Source organism: Hoplias malabaricus, chromosome Y, assembly GCF_029633855.1.
Source record: "Hoplias malabaricus isolate fHopMal1 chromosome Y, fHopMal1.hap1, whole genome shotgun sequence".
NCBI lineage: Eukaryota > Metazoa > Chordata > Actinopteri > Characiformes > Erythrinidae > Hoplias > Hoplias malabaricus.
Genome location: NC_089820.1, coordinates 764,352 through 779,011, shown reverse-complemented (window position 1 = coordinate 779,011; position 14,660 = coordinate 764,352). Strand labels below are relative to the sequence as shown.

The following is a 14,660-nucleotide window of genomic DNA, read 5'->3' as shown; positions in this document are numbered from 1 at the left end:
CTGCCAATCAATGCCTGCTACTGTGGTCAGTAGGTGTCTGCTCCAAGAATCGGCATGCTACGTTTGACTGATCTGGATAGGGCCTGTGTGATAGGGCAACTTCAAGCTGGTGTTCCACAAAAACAAGTTGCGGCATTCTTTGGAGTGAGCCCTAGTTCCATCTACAAATTGAAGGCCAAGTTCCATATAAAGGGATATGTCAGAGAAAAGCCACGAATCAAATCAAATTTATTTGTATAGCACTTTTTACAACTGATCTTGTCACAAAGCAGGTTCACAGAATTCCAGTAAGACAGATATTTGACATGAAATGTAAAAAAAAAAAAACAAGTGAGAAAGCCAGGGGCGACAGTGCCAAGGAAAAACTCCCTCAGCTGAGGAAGAAACCTTGGGAGAAACCAAGGTCAAGGTCCTTCTCTGGTCAATCTACTGGTAATAATAGTTAGGAGTCCATGAGAACTTCAGTGTAGGGGCAGTCATCCATCAGTGTCCAGACGGACAGGTGGGCAGTCGTTTACTCGGAAAAGGGTAAAGGGATGGAATTAGTTTTGAACTGTTTGGTGTTTGTAAAGCAATTATGACACCAAGATTTTTTGCTGTTGAACCAGGTTTAACTGGAAAGTCAGCGAGATTTTAAATTAAATCTGATAATTTATTTCTTGCTACCTTTGGACCCAAAAGCAGGACCTCTGTTTTGTTGCTGTTTAGAAGGAGGAAGTTACGCAACATCCAGCCTTTCACGTCTTTTACACAGTCCTCTATTTTCTTTAATCTGTGTTTGTCATCGGGACAATTGCGTGTCGTCTGCGTAACAGTAAAAATTAATGTCATGGTTTCTTACAACTGTGCCTAGCGGTAACATGTATAATGTAAACTAGAGGTCTGCATTTCCAGGAGGAAACGCGAAATGTTGCACTGCTGAAACCCCCGTCCCCCGATCCGCGTCTTTCCTGCTTAAAGCGAGGCCGTCGATATGGTAAATGCGTGGGTCTCTAGGCGACGCTATGGTGAAGGAGTTGACTGCTAAGCAAGTTTACAGGCAGTTTACATTGGACTCTATGGAGCTCCGTAGGCCGTGAATGGAAAACGATACATTTTGAATTCCACCTTAAGAAACCCACAGTTGTATTGAGACATCCACATTTAAAAATGACCACTGTAAATAAAGGTTAAAATGTTGAAATGTTTTGAACAATGTATATTTAAAAAATTCCACCTTAAGAAACCCTGGATAATTAAGACGCCCCCCTTAAAAATGACATTTAAAGTGTTAGATTGCCTATGTATTTCTGTGTCCTTCACACCTCACCCCCTCTCCCTCACCCCTCTCTCTCTCTCTCACACGCATGCTCACAGAGCACAACTGACTGAATTCAATTCACAATTCAATGAATTTCGACCTGGGGGGGGTCCCTCCAAAAAATCACCCGTAGCTCGAAAACTTTCCCGGGTCCAAAAATGAATGAAACATACCGTAGTGACAAGGAAAGTCTGGCGATCGGGAAAGATGGTGTAAAAAAATTTGCACTTTGAGCGAGAATTGATGGTGTAATGTCATTTTGAAATTCTGCGTTCCGACCCGCTCTTAAATTACATTGAGCTCTGTGGGAGTGAAACCCTCCCAAGTGGGGTCTGCACGCAGCCAGTCTCCAGTCTCATCGTGCTGCCAGGTGTCCTGCCATGACTGCCCTCCACTCTCAGGCCCATTTGCGCTGGTGTCGGCAACACATGCACTGGAAGCTGAACATGTGGAGGAACGTTATGTTCAGCGACGAGTCCAGATTCTGCCTACGGCAGTTGGATTGTAGGGTCAAAATATGGAGAAGATATGGAGAACACTTTGCTGATTGCTGTACTGGCAGTGCAGGCAATGTGATGGTGTGGGGTGGCATCTCCCTCACTGGAATAACGAGGCTTGACATCATTGGAGGCGATCTCAATGCAGAGAGATATCGAGATGAAATTGTGCAACCAGTGGCAATCCCATATCTCCACAGTCTGGAACCAAACTCTATCCTCCATGATGATAACGCTCAGCGTGGTTTATCAGAGATTACCTCCAGAATTTGGGAGTGGAGGGGATATGTAATGGCCTCCCAGCAGTGCTCCTCAACCCCATTGAACACTTGTGGGATCAGCTTGGGCATGCTGTTCGTGCCAGAGTGACCAACACAAACACATTGGCTGACTTGCAACAAATGCTGGATGAAGAATGGGATGCCATCTCACAGTAGTGTGTGATCAGGCTGGTGACCAGCATGAGGAGGAGGTGGTGCCAGGCTTTTGTGGCTGTGAATGGTTCTTCCACACGCAACTGAGGCTCCTGTTAGTTAAATGAATGCATTGTTAAATTCCCAATATGTCTTTCTTCTTCAAACTTCAATCATCCATTTCACCAAACATCAAATGAGTCTACTCAAATTGATCTACTGCTCATCCCACAAATGCGTGTTCTTTACAAATGTGGCACCATCCGTGACTTTCAAATTTACAAATGTGACTTTCCAACCGTATAACATTTAATGCCAACAAGCATTGTTAAAATAAAGAAATAATATACCAAACTTAAATTTCCTTACTTTTTGTGCTAAGATTATATATACTTTCTCAGTTTCAACCTTTGAAATTCAGTCTTTGTCCGTTTGTAGAACTGTGAAGTGCAATAATAGAAATAGAAACAATAATATAATTTGAATATTCATGCTGATCTGTTTATGTCACAGCAATGCTACAATATATAATTAATAAAGTTGCATTTCATTTATTCTGTTTCCATGGCAGCCCACCATAGTGCGACATCACTGGGTCCATCGACGAAGGCAAGAGGGAAAGTGCAAACAGTGTGGGAAGGTATGTGTGTGTTTGTGTGTATGAGTATGTGTGTTTGTCTACAGATCTTCATAGTAGGTATCAGTTGGCCAGGTGTAGAAGTCGATTACGAATACAACATAGAGCAGATGTTACATTTTGCTTTTATTAATGATTGCTTGTTTGGCCATAAATATGTTTTTTATATATTTTTTTGTGTTTACAGGGATTTCAACAGAAGTTTGCCTTCCACAGTAAAGAGATTGTAGCCATTAGCTGTTCTTGGTGCAAACAAGCAGTAAGTTTGTGTGTGCGTGTGCGCGTACACTAATCAGCCATATCATTAAAGCCACCTCCTTGTCTCTACACTCATTGCCCATTTGGTCTGCTGCACTTACAAACCTCTTTAAAAAGTTGGGACATTTTGTAAAGTGCTATAAAGAACATAATATTTGATGTTTTAATTGTCTTGAAGGTTTGTGGTGTGAAATATATCTCTCTTTTTCTCTTTTTTGTAGTATCACAATAAGGTGACATGCTTCATGCTACAGCAGATAGAAGAGGCCTGTTCATTAGGAGCTCATGCAGCAGTTATAGTACCACCTACATGGATTATACATGTTCGCAGACCTCAGGTATATGCATGAACACACACACACACACACACACACACACATATGCTACCAGACAAAAAACGCACAATGACACCATTATAGTACTATGATCAAACCTCCTATATTATAATGGTTAGTTAAAATGAATATTTAATTCTAATGTATATTTTCCAGTGTCATAGTCACACAGCTCCAGGGACCTGGAGGTTGTGGGTTCAAGTCCCGCTCCAGGTGACTGCCTGTGAGGAGTTTGTTGTGTTCTCCGTGTATGTGTGGGTTTCCTCCGGGTGCTCTGGTTTCCTCCCAGAGTCCAAAAACACACGTCGGTAGGTGGATTGGCGATTCAAAAGTGTCCATAGGTGTGAATGAATGTGTGTGTGTCTTTTGCCCTGTGAAGGACTGGTGCCCCCTCCAGGGTGTGTTCCCACCTTGCGCCCTTGAAACAATCAGTCAATAGGAAATAATGAACAAAGGGACAAATGTGGGACAGATGTTTGAAAATGCCTGATGTTTGATGATACCTTTATTGCGACATAAAGCAGCTAAATCGTCTGTATTTTAATCATTTTTATTCATAATTTAATGCATTTGTAACCCAATGCATATTCATGGTGTATTTTATGCATAACGCTGATCCAGGTAGATGAAACTGCATATGCACTTACATCAGCAAATGCACTCATGAAAATATTTAACTATCACCTCTGCCTACAACTTCCATATTTTATTACGGTTTATTGTCATACAAGTAAATGTTTTTTACAACCCCAGTATATTAATAGGCCTGTATACTTAATTATAGCGTAATAATGTACACACACTACGATAAAGAACATCAGGTTATTGAACAGCTTATTTATGTAAAGATATTTGTCCCTTGTTCTCTCTTTAAATTAAATTGGCGAGCTTGAAAATAATAGTTGCAAAATCTCAAAATAAGCAAAAAATGTAATCAAATGTACTATGGCTTAAACATCTGTTATTTACTGGCTTGGCATATTCTGGGCAAGGAATACTATGGCTACGTTCAAACAGTAGGTAAAGAGGCCCAAATCTGATCTTATGTGTGACACGGATGTGTCATTCATGTGGCTGTGTGAACAGCACAAATTGCCTTGAATCTGACTTTTTCATATCAGATTTGGGCCACTACATATGTGCTACACTCTCCTTGCACATCAGGTAAATGATGGAATGGGTTAATCTGTGCATATTTAACTTCATATGCACATATAGTAATGTACTTCATTTTATGTTTTGTAGTTCATTATACTCATTTGCCCTTTGTGTGAAAATTTAATAAACAGAGTGGTAACACGACTCAGATGTGCCTTGGAAGGTAGTAATTTGCATTAGCTTACATTTAATTGATATTTTTCTTTGTCTGAAAAGTACCTATTTTGAGAGGTTTTTTCTTCCCCGTTCCCCTGAGAGTGACAGTATGCTATGGCTGAATTCACAATACGGTAATGGTGCTGGCCTAAGAATTTTGTAATATATTGATGAAAAATCTTTTAAATATTATCTTTCATTAATTCATTTATAAAAATAAATTTATGAGTATAAAATTTTAGAATTTTTTTTTTTTACTTAATCCTACCCCGAATATACAAACACAACGTTAAATACTTGTAAGGGCGGAATTGTCCAGCAGAGGGCAGAAATGCACTGCTAACGCACTTGTGTTTTTTTTTTTTTTCCCCCCACAGTCTTCATTAAAATCAAGCAAAAAGAAGAAACGGACCTCATTCAAACGCAAATCTAGCAAGAAGGGAGTAGAGGTGGGAGTCCTTTCCTCTATCAGCTCTTTTTCTGTGGTCTGTAAAACCAGAATAGATTTTAAACCCTCTTCTCCAACTGTCCTGATAGGAGGGTCGATGGAAGCCGTTTATTGTGAGACCAATTCCCTCCCAGCTGATGAAACCACTGCTAGTGTTTGTTAATCCAAAGAGTGGCGGAAACCAGGTCAGTCACTTAATTACAGCTAAAGGCTGTAAAAGGAATTTTTAGCAGCGAAGACACATATCCAACAATAGATTACTAAATGTTGAAGACGTTGCACCCAGCAACACTATATACATCCTATTACAGTATGTTAAAGTGTTTCATGTGATTTTATGGATTGTTCGTTGAAGAAAATAATGTTAAATGTGGTTCTGTCACAGCTGATACCTGAAAAGTGTCCACCCTTTTAAAGCTGTTTTCACTAAATAAATACATACATGCATACAAAAGAGAAAAATTCATTTAGCAACTGAATTTCCATTTTGCTACCAGCCAGACACAATTTGAATGAGGCTAACTTGCCATTCTGATTTCTGTAGGTAAAACACTGCATTCCATATTTAATTTAGATACAGTTATGCCTATTCCCACTGATGGCTAACCAAGTTATACTCTGTAATATCTAAAAAACCTATTTAAAATCAATTGAAAATCTATTTTCTCATTTATTGAATTGTTTAATGCAATCCATAACATTGAACAAAGATTCCCACACATGAACCTAATTAAATAAACCTATTGTGTGAAATGATATCGCACATTTGTAGGGTTTTGCATAGATGAAACAGATCTAGAAGCTGTTGAGCTGCACTGGTTGAATACACTCAATGCTGTAGGCTGATATGATGCATATCGTTATCAGTTTCAGCCTTTTTGTAACACAATTGTTTTTATTGTTATTATTATTTTTATTGTTACACTTTATCACAGGAATTATGTATTTCAAAGTTAAATACTGACATATGCCTTTCAGGGGGCAAAAATAATCCAGTCATTTATGTGGTATTTGAATCCTCGTCAAGTCTTTGACCTCAGCCAGGGAGGACCTAAACATGGGTGAGTGCTTAGCCTTGTTTTTCATTTCTCATCAATAATTCAGATCACTCATGTAAGAAAGGACCCTTGCTCTGTGTATGTGTGCATATATGTGGGGCGGCGTGTGTGTCTGTGTCTGTCTGTTTTAGATTGGAGATGTACCGGAAAGTTCACAACCTGCGGATTTTGGCCTGTGGTGGTGATGGCACAGTAAGTTTGTGTGTACAAATCATTATTAAGTTTCAAAGGCCCATCCGTGCCCTCATTTCCAAATGCACATACTTAATGTCACAGAGCAGTTTGCTGAGTCACACTCTTAGAAAGTTTCCCAGAGTCAAAATTTAGTAGCGTTATGCTGAACTACGCAGGAATGTCTGGAAGCTGTGATTCAGGATGTGCAGTGTGTGTATACTTGTGTGTGAGCGGGTACACGCGTATATGTGTCTGCGTGTGTCCTGGTTTTGCTGTGTGTGGTGTCTCTGAGTAATTAAGAGCATTAACGTTAGGATGAGCGCACAGCTTGCGGAATACCCCGATACTTCACAGGCTGACATTTATCCACCCAGGAGGATTTCAACACTACCGCCTCAAGACGCACAGAAATATGGAATAAAAATAAGGGGTTTAAAAATCCTCACAGTGTTCGGGAGAAATATATCGCAATATGCACCCATATTCTTAAGTGGTATTTATAAACATATTTTTTCTTGGAGTTATACTACATTAGGGATTAGGGGTGGATGATATGACCCTAAAATAATATTACAGTATTTCTGTGTATTTTTGCAATAACAATATACTTGGTGATATGAAAAACAACTGAAAAATATTTTATTAATTCCAAGAACAAACTAAATGTTTAAATGTAAAGTTTTACTTTAATATAAGTTTTAAGTTTCAAACATTCAGTAGAAAGTAGAAAGTGTAAACAGTTGGTAATTTTGTAAACAACAGTGACTTAAACTTAACAGTAACCCAGATTCTGATTTTGTATAAAATAAATAATAATTAACAAATTGGTATATCAAAGTCTATCACTAAAATTGAAATGCAGAAAAGTTAGTGCATGCATACACACAGCAAATGTAAATGTGTAAATGTAAAGATTCACTATAAGTCACAAAACAAATACAAACTTTTCATTGTACTCAAATGTGCGCTTCTGTTTGAGGTGGTGAAACAAATTAGCTGTGTATCTCTCTATTGTTGTTACAGCATTTTTGCATATTTAAAATATTATAGTGTTTTGTTGTGCTTCTGAAATTTTGTAAACAAACCACCTCCACACTGTCAAAGTAGCTGCCCTTTTTGCAACAAACACTTCACTTTCTGTTGCTGCTGTGCCTAAATGACTTACATAATGGATGTACTCCGTATTATGGGTAACTGCATGACATCATTACATAAACAAGTCAGAATATTGCTTTTATCACTTATATTTACATTTAGCAGATGCTCCTATCCAGAGCTACCCACAATATGGATTATTCTTATCTTCATAAGAATTATACAGATATTATCGCAATATATACAATATGACACAGCCCTATTAGGGATAATTCCATTTGCAGATTAGGGCCTGAACAATGTATCAGCTGCCATTACTGAGGTCCTGCAAATTATGGATAATGGCAAAAATAAATCTGAACACAACACCCTGTTGTCTTCTAAATGTGTTCTTTTGTTCCTGCTTTCATCGCTGGAAATTGTTGTTTTCTGCTGGAAATTTGTTTCTTGAAAATAGAAGAGGAAACTCGAAAAGTAGAGATGAAATTAAGTTTATTGGGTGCGCACAGGTCTCTTTTTAAAGTTAAAACACAGTGTTCTTCCCACCATTAGCCACAGCTTTTCAGTTACCATTTCAAATAGGCTAACAGACCCTAAAATGGTATTATCCAAACATTTGCATACTGAGAGATGGCTAACTGCGAAGGCACTTAACCCAATCAATATCAGCATACAGATGTTAACATTACAAAGGATAACCGCTGGTGAGTTGGGGCAACCAGTCTATCTTCAGCTTGGCCCAAATGGTTGTGGAACGAAAGACACCCCATGATAATTACATTATACAATGCGTCAAGGTGGTGGCATTCTGAATTATCTTTCAGAGTTCATGTGATGAAGAGAGTCTAAGAAAAATTATTTACAACGCTCCCCCCTCTGGACCATACTGGAGTGTGGTCAAAGGTAGTTGTCTATATTAGAGGCGGGACTCACTAAAATGTTGGTGATGTCTCAGTCTCTGATGTTTTAATGATGAAATTGATGATGTCTCTGTAGAGGTGGTTGTCAGCTCAGTAGAACTGAGAGTACTCCAATTTGGTTCCAGATTTTTTGTCTTCCAACAGAAACAATTGCACCCGTTTCTGGCAGCTGTAAAACACAAACATAGTCGGCAGTATCTTTTCGGCCATTGTATGTGTAACTCCCTGGTCCTGTCATGTGTGTGTGTTTTCCCCACCATGTGCTCTTGCACATGTTTCTGTTTATTATTGTTCCTGTCTCCGCCCTAGTCCTGCCTTAGCTCCACCTCCTTGTCAGTGTCTCCATCTGTGTCTCCTTTGTAATCCTGCCTCCTCGTTATCTGTCTCAGGTGTCCTTGTGTGTATTTAAGTTCCTTTGTCTCAGACTTTCTTGTTTGGACATTCCTTTTTCTAGTCCGTATGTCTTGTTTGTTCCACTTTCACTAGTCTGTTGGTCTCGTCTGTACCTCTTTCACGTTACATGCGATTTCTCTTTGTCTTGTCTGTTTCCCTTTTCCTTCATTGTGCTTCGTGTGCTCGTTTGGTTTGTCTCTTGTCTCAAGTCTATTTGTGTCTTTACTCAGCTTAGTTTTCTATCTCTAGTTTAGGTTCCTCTGTATCTGTCTCTCTAGTCTAGGTCTCTGTTTAGTTTTCCATGTCTAGGTCTCTGTTTAGCTCTCTATGTCTAGGTTTAGTCTGTTTTGATCTCTCTGTTTAGGTCTTGTATGTATCTGTCTCTCTGTCTAGGTGTTTCTTTATCTTTAATAAATAAGTCTCCTGTTTTATTGTTTGGGTCCGCCTCTGTCAGTCCACCCGATCCTGACAGTGTGTATGTGGTACATACAAAAAAATCATCATATATGATACCACTCTTCTGTCCCTACCTAACCACTGGGCCATAAGATATTGGCTGAAAGTGTGGAAATGTTAGTCGTTATATTTGGGGAAAGGGAGTCTTCACTTTGGGTTTGGCCCCTGTGGTGTACATACCATCTGATCTTCCCAAAGCTCTTTCAACTAAATCACCCATTGTCCCTAATTAGGAGGTGGCACAATTCTACAATGTGAAGCATGTGCCCGTGTTTTTTAACCTTGACATACCATCGGTAATTAACAAAACCTGAAACGGACCTTTCAATCTTTCCTCTAAAGGAGCAGCTGTATGATTTTATAATCATTACCTACTGTCCTGGTATAATAGTGTCCCTCCTGTTGTGACTTAACCAACACCCTTTTTTTCATGCTGTTGTGCAGTGCTAACAGAGTCGGTGAGCTCCATGCAGTATTTCAGCAGTGCATCAGGAGATGGATTTACATCTGCTTGTAATAGGGACAAATGCATGTTTTGTTGGTCAGTTTGATTACAAATTGTTGCAGTAGTGGAAATTTTGTCAAATTATGCTGCTCCTTTAGCTGCAGCATCAGCCATAATACTACCCTTGGTTTCTATAGAGTTGAGGGACCTGTGAGCTTTAACTTTATCCACTGCAAGCTTAGCTGGGAGCTCACAAGCTGTCATTCTTAATGGGAAGCGTTCTTAATGGGAGAACCTACAGTAACACCAGGTGCCAAGATGCAAGCCTTAGTAAGGGCCACTAATTCAGCAGCCTGAGCTGAGAAATGGTTAGGAAGATGGCCCTGTGACCAGTCTGTCTGCATCCATTCAGGGCCTGAATTCAGAACCATCACACAAAAAAAATTGTACTAGGATTTTCTAAAGGAAATTCAGAAATGCCTGAAGGTGGTGTGTGTGATTACAATACACACTCATGACCATCATTCTAATTCTCATCACAATTATCAGACAATGCAGTCATCGTTAAAGATGAGGGATTAGTGATTTGAGTCTTTTGGAGGGTAATATTTGGAGCTGTGAGAGCAGCAGTTACCCCTTCCCTGGGCAGTAATTATGACTTCACAAGCAGAAGATTAGAAAGAATTAACTGCATGTGGACAACGCACTGTAAGAGATTGACACATCACTACAGTGATATCACATTCTTGATCATTTACACTAGCTTTCACATACAGTCTATTGTCTCATTCATGTGAACCGGTTGCAAATAAGCTCTCACAGCGGACATGATCAGTTTAAAGGCTCCTGATTCTGGTTATGAGAAGCAGGCCTTTGAGTGGCTTGTTGAATAAGCTTGAGAAGCTGCCCTGCCAGCTCAGGTGATAAAGTTTCTTCCACTCAACTGTCCTGATCCCTGTTTGAATTAGCAATTTTCCAGGAATCCAAATGCTTTAGTTTGCATTTCCCTTTAGTGTCCCTTTTACCACAGTAGTGACATATATGCTCCATTTTATTATATGTACTCCCAGATTGCTGGGAGACATTATGCAAGACAGCAGATATATGTAATCTTACACTGGAATCCCTTTCATATGCTGCTAAACTCGCAGACAGCTCTCCTACTGCTGTTGTACGCCAGTTGGGTTTTAACAGAGGCAAAATCTTCAATAACCCATCAGCCCATTTGCAACAGGAATCTTTGAGTTAAGTACATCTTCAACAGAAGTACACTCATCATGTCCACCCTGTAACATGTAAACTTCAGCGAAACATGTCGTATAGTGGTTCACACATTCACACTTTTTCTGATGACACTCCACTACCTTTTGCCAACAGACAGTGAAACCCATGGCTTCTTTTACAAAAAACTAACCTGCCCATATTGCTCTCTTTGACAGCCTTCATAGATCAAAGCTTATCTACATGTCTCTCATAGTATGACTCTATTTTTTCTCATCAGGCATCAAAATCTGTAAACACACAGCCGAAACATCTTATGGATGTAGAGAGTACAATTTGATCTTACATGACATTCGTGTCATAAAAGGACCTAACCCCATAACTTTAGGGTGGATAAACTCTTTAGAGAGACGATCAGTGTGCTCCGGAGATAGCAGCTCGTGTTTAACTGTTATCTTCTCTTCACCTCCCTTGGTTTTCACCTGTTTATTTACCACTTGAGCAGCTTCCAGCACAGAGAGGTTAAAACCTCTTCTTCACTGGCGCTGGAAGAAGACCTCCCGGACTGTTCTGTGTCTCTTTTAAAAGCATTCAAAGATGGATATAGCTGGTGGTTTGTAGCTAACATGTTGTTGCTTATCAGTCTGTCTTTCTCCTTCTCTAGTAGGAAAGTTCGTACTACCGGATTTTACGGCCTTTGACCAGGAATAAAACTAACCCTGTGTTTTTCCCACAAATATATGTGACCATATATAGGACAAGACAGCTCTCATATTCTGGCTGTGTGTGATGTGTTCTGAGATTTCTTTCGCTCATCCTGGTTGTATGAGGTGGCGGTTCAGCTTCTTTAGAGCAACAGGGTCGGCTACAAACAGATCGTCAGAAAAACAGGATTCTTGGTCCACCTGTGACAGCAACAGGAGTTCATAATGTCGGACAGCATGATCCCACCATCGCTGCCAAAAATTGTTGTCTTTTAAATTTGTTCCTTTCTTCCTGCCTTTTGTCGCTGGAAGTTGTTTTCTGCTGGCAATGTGTTTCTTGAAAATAGGAGAGGAGGCTCAAAAAGTAGAGATGAAATAAAATTTACTAAGTTACTAAGTCTAAAAGTCTAAAAACTCTCTCTGTACAAACCCTTTAAAAAATAACACTGATTTTCCCATCCTTCGCCACAGCTTTTCAGTTACCATAGCAATTGGGCTAACCAACCCCCAAACAGACCCTAAAATGGTATCATCCAAACATTTGCATACTGAGAGATGTCTAACTGCAAAGGCACTTAACCCTATGAATATCAGCATACAATTGTTAACATTACAAAGGATAACTCCTGTTTATTTTTTTGTCTATCTCCAGCTTGGCCCAAATGGTTAGGGTAATGGTAATTACATTATACAAAGGCACCAAGATGGTTGCAACCTGAATTATTTTACAGAGTTCATGTGAGGAAGAAAGTGTAAGAAAAAATATTTACAAGAGCCCTTATAAAGTATAAACATTTATGAAATTGATATGTGATCAGCTAATTGCTTTCTGTATGTTACTGTTTGAATCCAAAGTAGTAGCTTTCTTTCTCAAATACAGCCTTTAAATGATGTGTAAAATGAAACCTTTAGCACCTTTGTCAGACTATGGTGGTGTTTGTGGTATAGCTGTGTGTAAATCAGCTAGCAGCAAATAAACCAAAACAGCAGGTAAATAAATTGATTTATTAACATATTAACAGAACCATACCAGAGAAGATGAAGAAGAAAAAAAATATATATATATATAATATTATTGGCAAGATATTGGGGAAGCTCCACCTGTTAGCTATAATATTTGTGTTATGTAAGACTTCTGGAGTTTCTGCGGTTTGCTTGAATACAATTTATACACATACAAACTCTGTTTAAAAAAAATAAATAATAATAATAATTTATACTCCCTGCAGATGCATATACCTCACAGAATATAGCTATTCATCTACATACAAACACACTCTCCCTGAAGTGTCGTTCTCTCTGACTTTTCCAGGTAGGCTGGATCTTGTCCACTCTGGATGAGCTGCAGCTGAACCCACAACCTGCTGTTGCTGTCCTTCCACTGGGGACAGGAAATGACCTCGCAAGGACCCTGAACTGGGGAGGAGTAAGTGAGAGCTTATGCAGAATAAAAGAATGATGTCATGTTTAATATTTTCTAATAGACATACAGTTGAGGTCAGAAATGCTAAAAACTTTCAAAATACAAATTTTCAAAACTCCACATTTTATTTCACTGTACATTTTATGTTTTATTTACTTAATTACATTTGTAATGGGTCAATTATTTAGATACATTTAACTTCGGTGGTTGGTCTTTTAATTTCTTAATTTGAGAAAAATAATTTTTATTTATTTATTTGTTTATTTATTTATTTTTTCCATTTTAGCCCATTTCTCATGATGGATCTGGTGTAATTCAGTCAAGATTTTTCGTTTTCAAAATGCTTGTTAAGTTTGACCCATATTGTTACCCTTAAGCTATTTTATGAAATACAAACCGGATTCCAAAAAAGTTGGGACACTAAACAAATTGTGAATAAAAACTGAATGCAATGATGAATGATGTGGAGATGGCAAATGTCAATATTTTATTCGTAATAGAATATAGATGACAGATCAAAAGTTTAATCTGAGTAAATGTAAAGTTTTTAAGGAAAAATATGTTGATTCAAAATTTCAGTGTCAACAAATCCCAAAAAAGTTGGGACAAGTAGCAATAAGTGGCTGGAAAAAGGACATTGAGCATATAACGAACAGCTGGAAGACCAATTGACAACATGATTGGGTATAAAAAGAGCTTCTCAGAGTGTCAGTGTCTCTCTGAAGCCAAGATGGTAAGAGGATCACCAATTCCACCATTGTTGCGCAGAAAAATAGTGCAGCAATACCAGAATGGTGTTACCCAGCGTAAAATAGTAAGGACTTTTAAGTTATCATCATCAACCCTGCATAACATCATCAAAAGATTCAGAGAATCTGGGACAATTGCAATGTGTAAGTGTAGTGGATATGATGAATGTATATTCATTTCGAATAAGAAATTGTGACGTTCTGAAGATGTGATTTGATATACCCAAACTTTAGCTCGTTTCAGAGACATCTCCTCACTAGCAGATGTAAGGTGAGATAAACCTCCAGAGCAGGCCCGTAAAACCCCCTCCAAAGACCCTTTTTATGACTTAAGGACCAAGGACTTAAGGGTCAAGAAAAGAATGCAGAGAGACACAGAGACTCAATCTTGATTGAAACTCACAATGCCCCCTTCCACCTTTAAAGACTGTTAATTCTAAAAAGACTCAAACATCCCAAAGTTCTTACATGGAAAACAGGTTGTATATGGGCACAACTGTTTGAAATTAATCCCGTTTTGACAATCAAAATAGGAGGAATTAATTTACATGTGTTTAAGGTCATTTTTGTTTATATGAATTTATGTAGAACCAAGGTAGCCACATACTATGTGTTTAGTTGGTTAATAATTATATAGAACATGGTTGTTTTTTTTCTTAATGATATTACTTTGTGTTAACATATAATCTTTTATATTGCAAAGTATTCACTCAGGGATGGTCAAGTCTTTGTCTTGTCAAGTGTCATAAATTCTATGTGATAACACGCCCAAGGTACAGGAAACGGCCAATCAGGAGCAAGAAAAGCTCCAATTCTCCCT

The 14,660-nt window shown here is 38.6% G+C and overlaps 1 protein-coding gene across 2 annotated transcripts in view; it reads left to right on the top strand.

The window, feature by feature from the left end:
* LOC136679580 (diacylglycerol kinase zeta-like) overlaps positions 1–14,660 on the top strand; it is a 135,602-nt gene that overhangs the window by 39,155 nt on the left and 81,787 nt on the right. For both annotated transcript variants that reach the window (XM_066658192.1, XM_066658191.1), the window contains 8 exons: positions 2,782–2,850; positions 3,035–3,106; positions 3,327–3,443; positions 5,132–5,203; positions 5,292–5,387; positions 6,181–6,263; positions 6,392–6,452; positions 12,981–13,094. In XM_066658192.1, coding sequence (XP_066514289.1) covers positions 2,782–2,850; positions 3,035–3,106; positions 3,327–3,443; positions 5,132–5,203; positions 5,292–5,387; positions 6,181–6,263; positions 6,392–6,452; positions 12,981–13,094 — 684 coding nt within the window. The remainder of the gene's footprint in view (positions 1–2,781; positions 2,851–3,034; positions 3,107–3,326; positions 3,444–5,131; positions 5,204–5,291; positions 5,388–6,180; positions 6,264–6,391; positions 6,453–12,980; positions 13,095–14,660) is intronic.